This window comes from Pan troglodytes, chromosome 1, assembly GCF_028858775.2.
Source record: "Pan troglodytes isolate AG18354 chromosome 1, NHGRI_mPanTro3-v2.0_pri, whole genome shotgun sequence".
In the NCBI taxonomy this organism is placed as follows: Eukaryota; Metazoa; Chordata; class Mammalia; order Primates; family Hominidae; genus Pan; species Pan troglodytes.
The window spans coordinates 127,501,208-127,515,822 of NC_072398.2; the positions used below are offsets into that span (position 1 = coordinate 127,501,208).

Below are 14,615 nucleotides of genomic sequence, written 5' to 3' on the forward strand. Positions count from 1 at the left end.
AAAAATGTAAACGTTGCCTATGGAAAAAGGATTCTTTTGAAACTGATGTAAGGGTAAAATTTGGCTTTCCTTCCCTTGTACAGATTTTTCATGTAATAGAGAAGAATAATGAAATATTAGGTTTGCCTTGTTGGTAGACTGCCAAGGAGAGAAAAGAGTAGATAGGAGACAAACTGTTTGGAAAGCTAAGTCTTCCCTCTTAATGAGTAAAGATTGTTGCCTAGTTTTAAAATTTCTGAGTCATCCTTTTGCCAAAATAAATAACTTATGTGTAACCTGGAATTGTATTTCATACTATCAAGTGTTTTAAACCTCTTTTTACTGATTAGAGCTTTTATTTAAAATTAATGATATGTAACTATTACTGTATATGTAAGAAAAGAAACACACTTAGCTATTGCTTTGCGGATATGCATTTAATTTTAAATTTTACAATTTAGATTCTGCATGAATTGCAATAAATGGATCTTCAGCAGAGTTACTAATAGAAAAATGAGCTTTGCCATCATCAGAAACGTAGATTTTAATGCCTGTGCAGTTGCCATTAATTTTATCTCCAGAAATGACATCACAGTATGTGCCAGCAGGAAGACCAGTTTGCAAAGTTAAAGAAAATGTCCTGTAAAATAAAATTTCAGATTTAACTTCAAAACAATGAAATCAAGAATACAGACTAAGACAAATAAACAGCATAACTTTATGTTGTAGAACCCTAACAGTGAAGTCTCATTAAGAAGAAAACCCATATGCCTCCCTAGTAGGTGTAAACAGCTTTCTAGGACCAAAAGTAACCTTACAGAAAACCTACCAATTTCCTTTTCAGTAGTGAAAATATTACCAAAAAATCAAAGTTGAAGAATATCACTGAAGATTGGCAGGAGCGGTCACATTTTAATAAAGTGCTACCTTGGTAAAATCAAATTTGTTCTCAAATGAACTTAATACCAATTACTTTAAAAATTTAAAGGGTATTATCTTTTAAACCTTCTTTTTTTCTACATGAGGTCAAAAAGAATTTAGGGTGCACATAAAAACAATCTAGCATTTGTATGAGGAAGTGATAGTTTGAAATATAAAGCTTTTTCACAAAACATTTTTTTGGTATTTTCATCCACAAAAGAAGGAAACTAAGGAAATAGACATGCGTTTTTTTGGCAGGAAAGAGATCAACTTGACTTATATATTTTTGTATTTATTTATTTTTCATAAGTGAAGTATAATTTATACTAGAGTGAGCTAAGTATGAGTGTCAGTTGGCCTTGGACTGAGACAATTCAACTGTTTGCAAGGAGGTCTTCTCAGCTACAGGTTCAGGAATCATTTATACTACAGCTAAAGGATACAAGAATCACAGATGAAAGGCCAATAATGAGAAATTTCAGAACTAAAACTCAAGTCTCCTGAAGCAAATCATTAACCACAAGATACATATTATTTATCCATATGCTTTAAAAAGGTTATTTGTCACAAGGAGACAGAGAAGTGAAGAAAGTATACCAAAAAACTAGGTAGAGCTGTCATTGAGAAAAAGAGAAATAAAGATATTTTAGTACTGAGGCAGAATTTTTCCATGATTAAAAGAGCAGGACTATAAGAAACCTTCTCTTAATGATTTCACAATCCTTCTATTAATTACTTTGTGTATTTTGTGGCATGTGTAGGTGAGCATATGCATGTGCATTCTATATATGCATAAAATATTGCAAGGGTGCGCAGAAAGGATTCTGCTCACAACAGAAGGCCGTTATGAAAACAAGAGAATGAAGGAGTAAGAGCCATCATCCTTTTGCTTCTACCCAGTTTTGATCTCTATTGTCTTCTTGCTCCACAGACTACATGATTTTTCAGATATGATAAATGTCAATGAACAGAAAAAAAAAAGAATAAACCAAGAACATACTGGTACAAAATATTATTTTTAATTGATATTTACTTACCAGTCATCATTGTTGAAAACAATGAATCCTCTGTTTCCTCTCCCAAAAGCCACTTGGTTGCTCCCATTATCATACCAGTTTGTAAAAGGCTGGCCATCCACTACATTGCGGAAATTAACCATGTTCCTAAAAACACAATACCATATAAAACGTTGATATTCTTAAACTTCAACTGTTTTAAATGAAATGCTACGGAAATTTACTATTAGAGGACATTTCCAAATAAATATTCTCACCTTATTTGGCGCCATCGATGTTCACAGACCCAGTCATTGCCACAAGTAGTGTCTGGATTAATAGTAACTTCTTTAGTTACTCCATTATTATTTGGTGGCCCAACCCAATCATTAACATCCTTAATTACGGGAGGAAAAGCCAAATTTTAACATATATATATTTACCTCTTCCTTCTCCTTTAAACCAAACCCAACCTATCCTGTTACTTGTGTCTCTGCATTCAGTGACTTCATCTAGAATCCAATGCCTTCATTGATTTTCATAGCCCTTTGCTGGGTCTTCATCATCTCTCTATCCTCTGGTTCTCTTTTGCCATATTTCAAACAAAGGTAACAAATTGTTGTCCTCTCCTTTTCATTCCAAGGCACTGCAAAGACTTCTTTGCTCTGTCACCCAGGCTGGAGTACAGTGGCATGATCGTAGCTCACTGCAGCCTTGATCTCCCAGGCTCAAGAGATCCTCCCATCTCAGCCTCCCAAGTAGCTAAGACTGTTGGTGTGCACCACCACACCCAGCTAATTTTTTTTTTTTTTTAATTTTCAGTAGAGACGAGGTCTTGCTAGCTTGCCCAGATAGGTCTTGAACTCCTCAGGTCAGCTGATCTTCTCAGCTGGCATCACAAAGTGCTGGGATTATAGGTGTGAGCCACTGCACCTGGCCTGCAAGGGCTTCTTAACATCACTGTAAGCCATGCAATGGCATTGAAATGGGAAGGGCATTAGTACTAGAAACACCAGGATTAAAACATAGGCTCTATTACTAGTAGCTGAGAAAATTTAATCAATATAAATAATTTCTCTGTGTCTCAGTTTCCTCATTTGTAAAATGGGAATAATGAGTTTTTTTGCAATAAAAAGTAATATATGTGAAAATGCCTTGAACATGACATGTGCTAAATAAATATTGGGGGCCTTCATGCTTCTTTTTAGATAAATGTACAAAATACTACATCTGAACTTTTTTTTATAAATTGACCATATTTTTAGTATTATGCTTTTCTGATTGGCACTTTAAGAAATCTTCATTAAAAAACACGGAGTAACCCTAGGAAGTTTATCAGTGTTGACCTTAAAATCACGTCATATGGTGAAAAGTGAACAAAACTAAGAGTTTATAGCACGCAGCAGTCCTGTCAAAGTGGGAATGTTATACTAATAGAAAAAATAAAAGAACTCTCTGACTCCTAACAACAGAAATAAGACCAATTAGTAGAAATTATAAGAAGTTGTCTCAATATAAAAGTACACCTTCTAAATATTAAAGCTGTTTAACAATATAATCAGTTGTTATACAAAGTAGCGGACTTCTCAAACTGAAAGGAATCTAAAAAAAGCTAGCTAGATATCTGTGTGACTCATAGGAAGGAGGAATTTCTGCTTTAGTTCTGAAGTCTCTGATGCTGTTTCTCAACCGTTTAGTTTAAAAGAAAACCTTCTACTAGCTTTCCAAATATCTTTACACTCTTATTTCTCTGTTCCTTTTTGAAACTACTCAGCAGAGTAATGTCTTTACCATACTCCCAAATATTTTTCTCATTCTTACCTTTCTTGGAATACTCTCTCTAAATTTCTATCCTTTAGTACATATAATTTCCTTCCTCTTATAGTATACTTTCCCTATTTAACTCAGCTGAACTGGATCATTTGTTTCTATTCCATATAACTTTTTAACAGTATTTAAAAGACATTTATATTGTTCTTACTACGGGCAGATGATGTTTTAAGTTCTCTACAAGGGTTGGCATCTATATTCTTCCAATTAAACCTGAGGAAGGTACGAAGTATATATTTTAATCCCTGTGTCTAGCTCTTATTTTTAAGCGGTTTTTCTAATTTTTATTTTTGTTTACCCTGCAGGCTAGGGGGATGTTTGTCATATCTCTGAAAAAGCTTGCTATTCTTTTTCAATGGAGAATATAAAGTTTATTCCTTTAATATAACCTGCATTACTAAAATCACAACCCTGTATCAGGTGTACAATTAATTAAATATTTGTTAAATAAATAAATACTTAATAGTTGTCATATTAAATTAGGAGAAGATTGCCTCTTTTTTCTTGAGAAAAGGATATTTTGAACCACTCCAAAACTTACTTTTCCATTTTCAAAATATCTTGGCCAACGGTAGCTTGACATTACTCGTGTAAATCCATAAGGATGAGCAAGCATAAATCCAACTGCCATTTTATACAGCCTGAAAGTTACATAATTATATTATCATAGAATATCACAATATTCATACCATCATTAAAAGACGTGTTAAAAAAAATAGAGAACTTGGTTTTCTACCTAGCATCCCAGAAGGTAAGTATAGAGGCTCCTCCAGCCCCATGTCCTCGTTGATTGTCATGGTTATCCACAAAGACAAGCGCTCTGTCAGAAGGCATGAAACCCCAACCTTCTCCCCAGTTCCTATTTTTGAAACATAAGATATACGTTGATGTATCATTTCATAATAGTTTCAGAGTAACTCTACTGCGCATCTCTTTCTGTGAGGCATGGCATCTGAAGATTAAATTCTTTCTCTAATTAGATGGTTACTCTGTAAGATATATATATATATATATATATACACACACACACACACAAACACACACTCACATATATATACACCCACACATCATAAACAAACACACGTGTGTAATCTACATATATAGTCCATAGTTGGATATACGTGTATGGAATACTTATATTCATATAACAAATATGAGATTTTTGTTATTAAAAAATTTCCTTTCAGAGGTTTCCGCACATTATCATTTAGAGGCACTCCAGAAAGATCAATATGCATATCACATTATACAGAATGTTAAACTAGATTAAAATAAGGCTTTAATATTGTATTGTTATAATACAAATCGTTTTATATTTCCAATTCATATAAGTAAATACAATAGCATGGACACTTTGTACATACTTTATAAATGATAGGATCATTTCAATAATAACTTGGCTTTAAAAGATTATATGAAAACATCAGTCAAATCCAGTATATTCATCTTGTACGCAGACAGAAACTCCTAGGGTAAGTTTAGCGTTCCTAGGCATACTGTCTTGTGACAGACACTCTAAATACAAAAGATGATTGATTAGAGTTTAGGGCACTAGAATACTTATCATTAACAACTGACTCCTTAATAGTTGTCTGAATAAGAATGTTGCAGAAGATAACTCACACTGGGGTAGTATAACTAACAGATCTATGAAATACTTCAGGGGAAAAGTTGTATTTATTTACTTTAAGTAAGACATCTTCTCTCCATTCCACTTGCGAATAACTGTGCCGAGTTTTGCACCATACTTGAATTCTGTCACCCGGCCATTTCCAAAGTAGTCACTGCTTTTAATTGGCTCACCACCCAGATCAATTACCTAGAAGAAATTTAGGAAAAAATAACATTTTGCATAAGGACTTTAAAGCATTTTAACCGATAAGTTTATATTATATAAAAAATAGCTTTCAGCTATTTCTGAGTTGTTTTAGTCTTGTTGTGTTTTGTTCTTTAGAGACAGGGTCTTGCTATATTGTCCAGGATGGTCCCTAACTCCAGGCCTCAAGGAATTCTCCTGCCTCAGCCTCCCAAAGTGCTGAGTTACATGCAAGAGCCACCACGCCTGGTCCTATTTGTTATATGAAATGCTCAAAATCATTTTCTTATTCTTATTATCTTCATCAGTAATATTCTTATATTCTTTTTTTGATAAAGCATACACTATAATATTGAAAGAAACATAATATCAAAGTTACCTGTTGTCCTGTGAGAATACTTACCTAATTTTTAGTCTTGTACATCAATGATAATAATAACAGCTCACAGGAATACAACATTTACTATCTGACTGACTTTTTTTGATAAATATTAACTCGTTTCATTTTCCAAAGAAAATAAAGACAAAACTATTATCAGTATCCTACATTCTGTGTACCTCCATACAACCTGTTGTGATAAAGAATTAGATATACTGTATGTGAAGAAGAGGAGGTTAAAGAACACTGTTTTAAGGAAATGACTCAGTCTTTATCCTACAGAAATTGCATTTTTAATTGAATCGGCCATAAATTTTCTAATGAATAGGATGATATTTTATATGCATATATGTATTGACATACCTCCTGGTAAATGAAAGGTTTACTTCCTGCAGGGAACCAGTTACTGTTTAGATTATGCAGTTTGTCCAAAATTGCCTTTATGTCTCCAGGCCACATGTGCTTGGAAGCATCAAGTCTGAACCCTGCAACACCAATGTCAATGAGATGGTTCATATATTCGGCAATCTTAGAACGCACATAATCCTTCCCCAGTGCAAGATCAAGAAGACCAGACAGACGACAATCTCTGACCTGTTGAGGTAAGAATGTTATGATTGATTCATAAAACCTCATTTTTCACCTGAGAATCCATTTGATTATTCATTTATTCCATGATTCCTCAAGAGATATTCTATAGTGACTTCCTTGCATTGGACACTGGGGATGCTCACATTCTACTATAGATGTATCTTGGAAATATTTTCTAATAGAAAATAGAGAACTTAGGAAATAAAGTCGATGAGCTTTTCCATTGGTTGGGAGCTTTTTAAAAGTGGGCAAATGTGTATTGATTAAAAATCTTAAATCAATATTTAAAGGTTTTCAAATATGGATTTGAGTTTCTTAAAGTAGTCAAACTTGTTAACCTCTGTCCCTAAGAGATCTAAATTCATATTTACAATGAAGTTCAATTAGCTACATGTTTACAACAAAAGGCATATATCACTCCTTATTCAGATCACTCTCTTAAAAAAATTACCTGAGTAGCATCATTATAGTTCTCGATATCTCCACTTCCAGTTTTACATTTACCATCATTAAAATCCCATCCAGAATATGGGACTGCTGGAAAGTCCCTACTTCCAGGGTTGAAGTAACTTCCACAGGTACTGCTTGTTCCTGCACTCACAGCATTACCACACATATGATTAATTACAGCATCCACATAAATACGAACCTAGAAAACAAAGTTTCTACTTCAGTGTGACTTACACAGAGGTAGAAATTTAAAGAATTATTGATTAAATTTAGTGTGTTAATAAAATTCCAAATTATTTCATATCTTATAACTATTTTCCTACAAGATCAAATATCAACTGTGAAAGGAAAGTAATATGAACTAAACACCTACATTCATTCCAGACAGTTGGTCAAATATTTATAGGAATGACAAACTGAGAGAACCAGAAACTATCATAAATAGGCGGAAAGGCAAAAAGCCCATTTTGGGGAGACAAAACTCAGATGAGACTGAAAAGGTTACTATTTGGGAAATTTCTGTGGGTCAACAGGAGAAAGCCTGTACTCTCTACTAAGCTTGGAAGACAAATAAGGTAGCTATTCATCTCAAATTCTGCTCCTCATTAAATAGATAAGCTACCTATTCACCACAAAAAAACTCAAGAATTAGGGACAGAGAGACAAGTCATCTAAAAATGAGAGCAAATATTGTAACTGGAATTAAAATTCCTCACCAGAAAATCCTTCCAGGAAATATGGATAGTTATAACGCTTAAAATTTGATGTTTTCCTTTAGAAGTAAACTCTGCTATAAACTTTAACTTATCTCTTTAGTAGATAGCACATATACAAATATTTTCAAAAATTGAACATAAGGCAACAGTTAATTTTGAGGTTTAAAGTATGAAGTAAAATTAAAACTGATATGGAAAACTTTCTGCTCAAAAGGAGCAAGAAAGAAGAGACAGAAATCATTTTCCTGTCTGTTATTTTTAAAGGAAACTGGAATTCACTTACCCCAACATTGTTGCATCTAGTCACCATGTTTCTAAATTCATCTTCATTTCCAGATCTTGTGCATAATTTATAGCTAACTGGTTGGTATCTTTCCCACCAAGGTCTGAAAGGGTTGTGAATGGCAACATTTTCATTTGGTGGAGAGACCTACAAATTAAACAGTCTTCATGAGTACCAAATTCTGTCTTAGTGTATATCATTGAATGTTCTAGAATCTAATCAATAATATAAAAGATCCTTGAATCTTGGTATAGGCGGCTATCCCTTGAAAATATTAACAGCACATCGGAGGGCTCTTGTTGAAGAAAGATTATATCAGAAACAAAATATACAGTTGCAAAGAATACTACATTGTTTTTTCCTCAGAAAATTCTTTTACTTAGAATACTTACCTGTGAAGTAAAATGTTTCCGAAGCTTCGGGTAGAAGATCAGAATAGTGTTTACTACAAGCACAGTGAATTCTGCAATTGATACTATGAATCATACCCACCTGAACCCCTCCAAATCCCTTCGGAGCTAAATATCGCTCACATTCAAGAGCAATATCAACCCATCGCCATTCAAACAGATGAACAATAGACGTTCGTCCTTGTTGTGTATTTGGGGAATACTGAGCCCAGCAGAACCCAATGGTGAAAAGCAACCAAAAGAGCTTCATTTTGCTTTGAAGTTGTCAGTGTCTTTTCCAGAAACTATTCATATTCCTGTAAGAAGCACATTTTACAATATAAATAGTAGCATGAATAAATACTTGAGGGCAAACTGTGTATTCATAATCTGAAAAGGATTAATAATAATCCTAACTGGTGAAGAACATCAAAAAGTCTCTCATGGAAATCATCTCAATGACCTCTTAGACATTAATGTTTCTTTTCTTTTCTTTTTTTTTTTTTTTTGCATATGGTAGCACTTTTATTTTTCCTTACACAATGACGTGTTGCTGTGGCCTAATGTTCTCACATAACAGCAGAAAACCAAAATTTGTTGTCAACTCTTTAAAGATCGAGAATTTCATAATAAAAAACTTTACATAAATTAAAAGGATGAATACATTTACCGGTATAAATGCGAACCGCTTCCAACTCAAGGCAAGTAACAGCCCACAGTGTTCTGGCAGACAACAGAAGCTAAGAAAGGAAACTGGGTCCTATGGCTTGGACTTTCCAACCCTGACAGACCCACAAGACACAAACAACTGCTTCAGGAGCCCTTGCCAGCCTCTAGATAAATCTCAGAACACTCAGCCCTGACACATTAATACCCTGCACGGATCAGAGACTGCTGACCACACAGACTCACCAAGCCAGACTTGTCTTCCACAAGCACGTTTTTTAGCCATGAAGTGACCAAGCCACGTGTACTAAACACTGACATCAAAGGTATGTACAGATACCAAGGGGAAGTGTTAACTTGAATGCCAGGTCAAAATCAGCAACAAGTTCTACAATCCAGTGCTGATATTGAGAAGGGAGAAAGACCCTGTCCTCTTGTTTTATATTGTTTTCTATTCAGTAAAAACAACAAGGAAGCAAAATCAAAGGCAAAAAACCGGGCCTGGGCCTGGTTGGCCTAAACCCAGTAGTTACAAATCAACTTATGATTTAGAAGCCAATGTTATTCATAGATTCCAGACATTGTATAGAAGAACATTGTGAAACTCCCTTCCATATTCTGTTTCTCCCTGACCACAGGTGCATGTAGTCCTTGTCACATATCCCTGGCTTGATCAAATCAATCACGACCCTTTCATGTGACATCTTTAGTGTTTTGTGCCCTTAAAAGGGACAGAAATTGTGCACTTGGGGAGCTCGGATTTTGAGACAGTAGCTAGCCGACGCTCCCAGGTGAATAACACCCTTCCTTCTACAATTCGGTGTCTGAGAGGTTTGTCTGCCGCTTGTCCTGCTACATTTCTTGGTTCCCTGACCTGGAAGCAAGATAACTGATGGACCGCCGAGGCATCTCCTTAGGCAGATTAGGCATGCCTTGTGGAGTAAGGTCGGGGCATCCCTCAGGCTGCCAGGGACTCTGGCCAGCCTGAGGGATGGGATCCAAAGAGCGCTCCCAGGTAGGAAATGGCCCCGGTTGAACGCCTCGCCAGAGCAGTGATCCCCGCGGAGGATTAACACAGTGGCTGAACACCAGGAAGGAACTGGCACTTGGAATCCAGACATCTGAAACTTAGTAAGACAAGTCTTTTCAACTTGCCCCACTCCACCTGAGAGGAAGCTTGGCCTGATCGCTCATGGTGTGCCTGCACCCATATCAATTTCCATATAGAGATTCCTAGTTACACCTAGTTTTAGATCCTCTACAGTGGTTAAAAGGACAGGCAGCAGCAGTAGTAGTAGCAAAGGGACATTTATTTCAGGAACGTTCTCGCTCCACCGGCCAAGAGAAGCCAGCACCTAAAGTTCTGTTTGACCCAGAGCTCAAGGACTCAAGGCAGGAGATGGCACCAACAGTGCCCTCAACCCCTTCCTTATCCAGTGGGGAGGCCCCCTTCTCCTGAGCCCACAGCCCCTAGACCACCCAGAGTAGACAAGAACAAAAGTGAAACTGCGGGAAAATCTCCTCCCTTGGCAGCCCGCTTAACGGCCCAAGACGGGAATTCAAATGCCCTGAGAGAGCAGCAATATACTAGGACAGATGTGATCAGACATACGGTAGAAAGGCATGCTTTTGTGTATCACCCTTTTACCTCTGCCGAACTACTCAATTGGAAAAATAACACTCCATCTTACACTGAAAAGCCTCAAGCCCTAATTGACTTGCTTCAAACAATTGCCCAGACTCAGAATCCTACTTAGGCTGATTGCCACCAGCTACTCATGTACCTCTTTAAAACAGATGAAAGGCAAAGGGTGCTGCAGGCAGCAGCTAAATGGCTGGAGGAGCACATCCCAGCCAATTATCAAAGTCCCCAAGAATACATAAGAATTCAGCTGCCAGGAACGGACCCTCAATAGGATCCAAATGAAGGACCAGATATGGAAAGGCTAAGAGGGTACCGAGAGGCATTAATTGAAAGGTTGAAAAAAGGGGCTCAAAGGGGTACCAATGTAAATAAAGTTTCTGAAGTCATCCAAGGAAAGGAGGAAAGCCCAGCCCAGTTCTATCAAAGACCGTGTGAGGCCTATTGCATGTACACTCCTTTCGATCTGGAGAGTCCTGAAAATCAGCCGTTGATTAATACGGCCTTAGTTATTCAGAGTGCGGAAGATATCCAGAGAAAATTGCAAAAACAGCCTAGGTTTGCAGGAACGAATACCTTGCAGTTACTGGAAAGAGCTAATCAAGTATATGTAAATAGAGATGCAGCAAGCGGCCGAGAAAGCCGTTAGGAGGGCGAATGCCAGGCCAGGTGAAACGCTAGTTTGCTGGCTGTGACAATTAGAGGAATTCTCCTGAAAAGGCAGAAAAAAGGGGTTCCGGGAAGAATGCCCTGTCCAATCACTCACATTTGCAGCGTGACTAATGTGCCTACCGTAAAGAAATAGGACATTAGAAAGATAAATGTCCCCAACTCAAAGAAAATCAGAGTGATGCAGAGTCAAAGACCTCAAACCAAGATGAAAGGATTTTGTTCAATCTAGCTGAGGGGCTGCTAGAATTAAGGGGAACAGGCTCAAATGCCCCCAAGGAGCCCATGGTCAGGATGACAATAAGAGGCAAGGACATTAAGTTTTTAGTGGATACAAGAGCCGAACACTCAGTAGTAAGCACTCCAGTGGCCCCCTTATCTAAAAAGACCATTGATAGAATTAGAGCAACAGGAGTGTCCACCAAGCAGGACTTCTGTCTACCGCGTAACTGCTCAGTGGGAGGACGCAAAGTGATTTATCCATTTCTGTATATGTCTGACTGTCCCTTGCCTTTGTTAAGAAGAGACTTGCCTAGCAAGTTAAGAGCCACCATTTCCTTGAAAAAACAAGGCTCTTTACAGCTGGAGTTGCCAGAAACAGGAGTCATCATGGCCCTTCCAGTCCCCCAGGAAGAAGAGTGGAGACTTTTGCTAACTGAGCCAGCTCAGGAAATAAAAGATGCTCCAGCTGAGCGATGGCCCGAAACAGAGACAGAGGACAATCCTCTGAGGCGGGCAATCAATCAAGCCCCTGTACTCATAGAAGTTAAGCCTAAGACCCAGCCAATTGGACAAAAGCCATATCCTGTTTCCAGGGAAGCCTTTAAAGGAATAGAGACTCATCTTATATGCTTAAAAGCCTTTGGAATTCTAGTTCCTTGCCAGTCTCCATGGAACACCCACCTCCTACCTGTCCCTAAACCAAGGACCAAAGACTATCGACCCGTACAGGACTTGAAAGATGCCTTCTTCACATCAGGCTAGTTCCTGAGAGCCAAAAGCTGTTTGCCTTTCTGTTGGAAGATCCGGAGTCAGATGTCACCACTCAGTTCACTTAGACTCGACTTCCCCAAAGGTTCCAAAATTTCCCCACCATCTTTGGGGAGGCGTTGGCTTGAGACCTCCAAATGTTTCCTGCTAAAGACCTGGGTTGCATCCTGCTCCAGTATGTAGATGACCTTCTGCTAGGACACTCCACAGCAGTCAGGTGTGCAAAAAGGACGGGTGCCCTGCTTCGACACCTGGAGGACTGTGGATATAAAGTGCCCAAAAAGAAAGCTCAGATCTGCAGACAGCAGGTACACTACCTAGGATTCACTATTTGAAAAGGGGAGTGCAGTCTTTGGTCAGCAAGAAAGCAGGTCATCTGCAGCTTACCAGAACCTAAAACCAGGAGGCAAATAAGAGAACATTTAGGAGCTGTGAGATTTTGCAGACTGCAGATTCCAAACTTTGTGGTGTTAGCGAAAGCATTGAACGGAGTTATAAAGGGGGTAACCGAGAGCCTTTTAAATAGACGCCTCTAAAACAACAAGACTTATAAGTTAAAAGAAAAACTTATGTCAGCCCAAGCTTTAAGATTACCAGATTTGACAAAGCCCTTCACACTGTATGTGTCAGAAAGAGAAAAAATGGCAATAGGAGTTTTAACTCAAACTGTAGGTCCCTGGCCAAGACCAGTGGCCTGCCTCTCAAAACAACTAGATGGGGTTTCTAAAGGCTGGCCTCCGTGTCTGATAGCCTTGGCAGCAACGGCAATACTAACACAAGAAGCAGATAAGCTGACCCTTAGACAGAACCTAAATATAAAAGCCCCCCATGCAGTGTTAACTCTAAGGAACACCAAAAGACACCATTGGCTAACAAATGCTACATTAACTAAACACCAAAGCTTGTTATGTGAGAATCAATGTAAAACCATAGAAGTCTGTAATTCTTTAAATCCTGCCACTTTGCATCCAGTATCAGACAGCCCTGTTAAACATAACTGTGTAGAGGTGTTGGACTATGTCTATTCTAGCAGACCAGATCTTTGAGACCAGCCATAGGCATTGGTAGATTAGGAGTTCTACATGGAGAGAAGCAGCTTCATCAACCCGCAAAGAAAAAGGTGTGCAGGATATGCAGCAGTAAACTTAGATGATGTTGTTGAAGCTAAGCCATTGCCTCAGAGCACTGCAGCCGAAAAAGCAGAACGCATTCCTCTAACTCGGGCTCTGGAACTCAGTGAACCTAAGATTGTAAACATCTATACTGATTCTCGATCTGCCTTTCTAACCCTTCAAGTATGTGGAGCATTGTATAAAGAAAAAATTCTAGAGGAAAAGACATAAAATGTCAACAAGAAATTCTACAATGATTAGAAGCAGTGTAGAAACCCCAAAAGGTGGCATTCATGCATTGCAGGGGATATCAGCAAGTTTCCACTTTGGTGAGCCAAGGAAAGTCCTGAGTAGACACAGAGGCATGAAAAGCAGCATCTACTCCTTACAGGGCATCAGACACAGCCCGTCTACTCCTTCAAATGCTTGATCTGGTGCCAACATATTCTAAAGAGGAAAAAGAATTTTTTCAGACAGAGAGAGGACAAACTATAAAGGAAAGATACATAAAGTTACCAGATGGAAGAATAGCTGTGCCACCACTGCTAGGAGCCGCAGTCATGCTGACTGTATGTGAAACTACCCATTGAGGCCAAGAATCACTTGAAAAGCTGTTAGGCCAGTATTTCTACATCTCACCCTTGCCAGCAGTTGCTACAACAGTAGCGCAGTGATGCCTTACCTGTGGACAGCACAATGCAAAGCAAGGCCCCTCTGTACCTCGGGGAATACAAGCCTCTGGAGCAGCTCGTTTTGAAGATCTTCAAGTGGACTTCACAGAAATGCCTAAATGTAGAAGTAACAAGTATTTACTGGTTCTAGTGTGTACTTACTCGAAGTAGGTGGAGGCTTATCCAACATGAACTGAAAAAGCTCCTGAAGTAACCTGTGTGCTTCTTCAAAATTTCATCCCTAGGTTTGGACTGCCTCTACGAATTGGCTCAAATAATAGGCCAGCATTTGTTGCTGACTTGATACAGAGGACGGCAAAGGTATTAAGAATTTCATAGAAGTTACATGCCGTTTACCAACCTTAGAGTTCCGGAAAGTGCAGCAAATGAATCGAACTCTCAAAAATAGTTTCTGGAAAGTATGTCAAGAAACAAATTTAAAATAGACACAAGTCCTTCCTATAGTATTGTTTAAAATTAAGTGTACCCCTTCTAAGAGAACAGCATGCTCCCCCT

The 14,615-nt window shown here is 38.1% G+C and overlaps 1 protein-coding gene across 3 annotated transcripts; it reads right to left on the bottom strand.

Moving 5' to 3' along the window:
- Nucleotides 1-395: 395 nt before the first annotated feature.
- AMY1C (amylase alpha 1C) lies at nucleotides 396-14,129 on the bottom strand. Of its 3 annotated transcripts, none has more exons than XM_009426613.5 (11): nucleotides 14,111-14,129; nucleotides 8,453-8,666; nucleotides 7,961-8,107; nucleotides 6,963-7,160; nucleotides 6,284-6,514; nucleotides 5,411-5,544; nucleotides 4,462-4,584; nucleotides 4,267-4,366; nucleotides 2,174-2,292; nucleotides 1,938-2,063; nucleotides 396-619 (listed from the first exon to the last, which is right to left on the bottom strand). In XM_009426613.5, exons 2-11 carry the CDS (start codon nucleotides 8,618-8,620, stop codon nucleotides 430-432), a joined length of 1,536 nt encoding a protein of 511 aa, XP_009424888.1. In that variant the 5' UTR covers nucleotides 8,621-8,666; nucleotides 14,111-14,129; the 3' UTR covers nucleotides 396-429.
- Nucleotides 14,130-14,615: the final 486 nt, after the last annotated feature.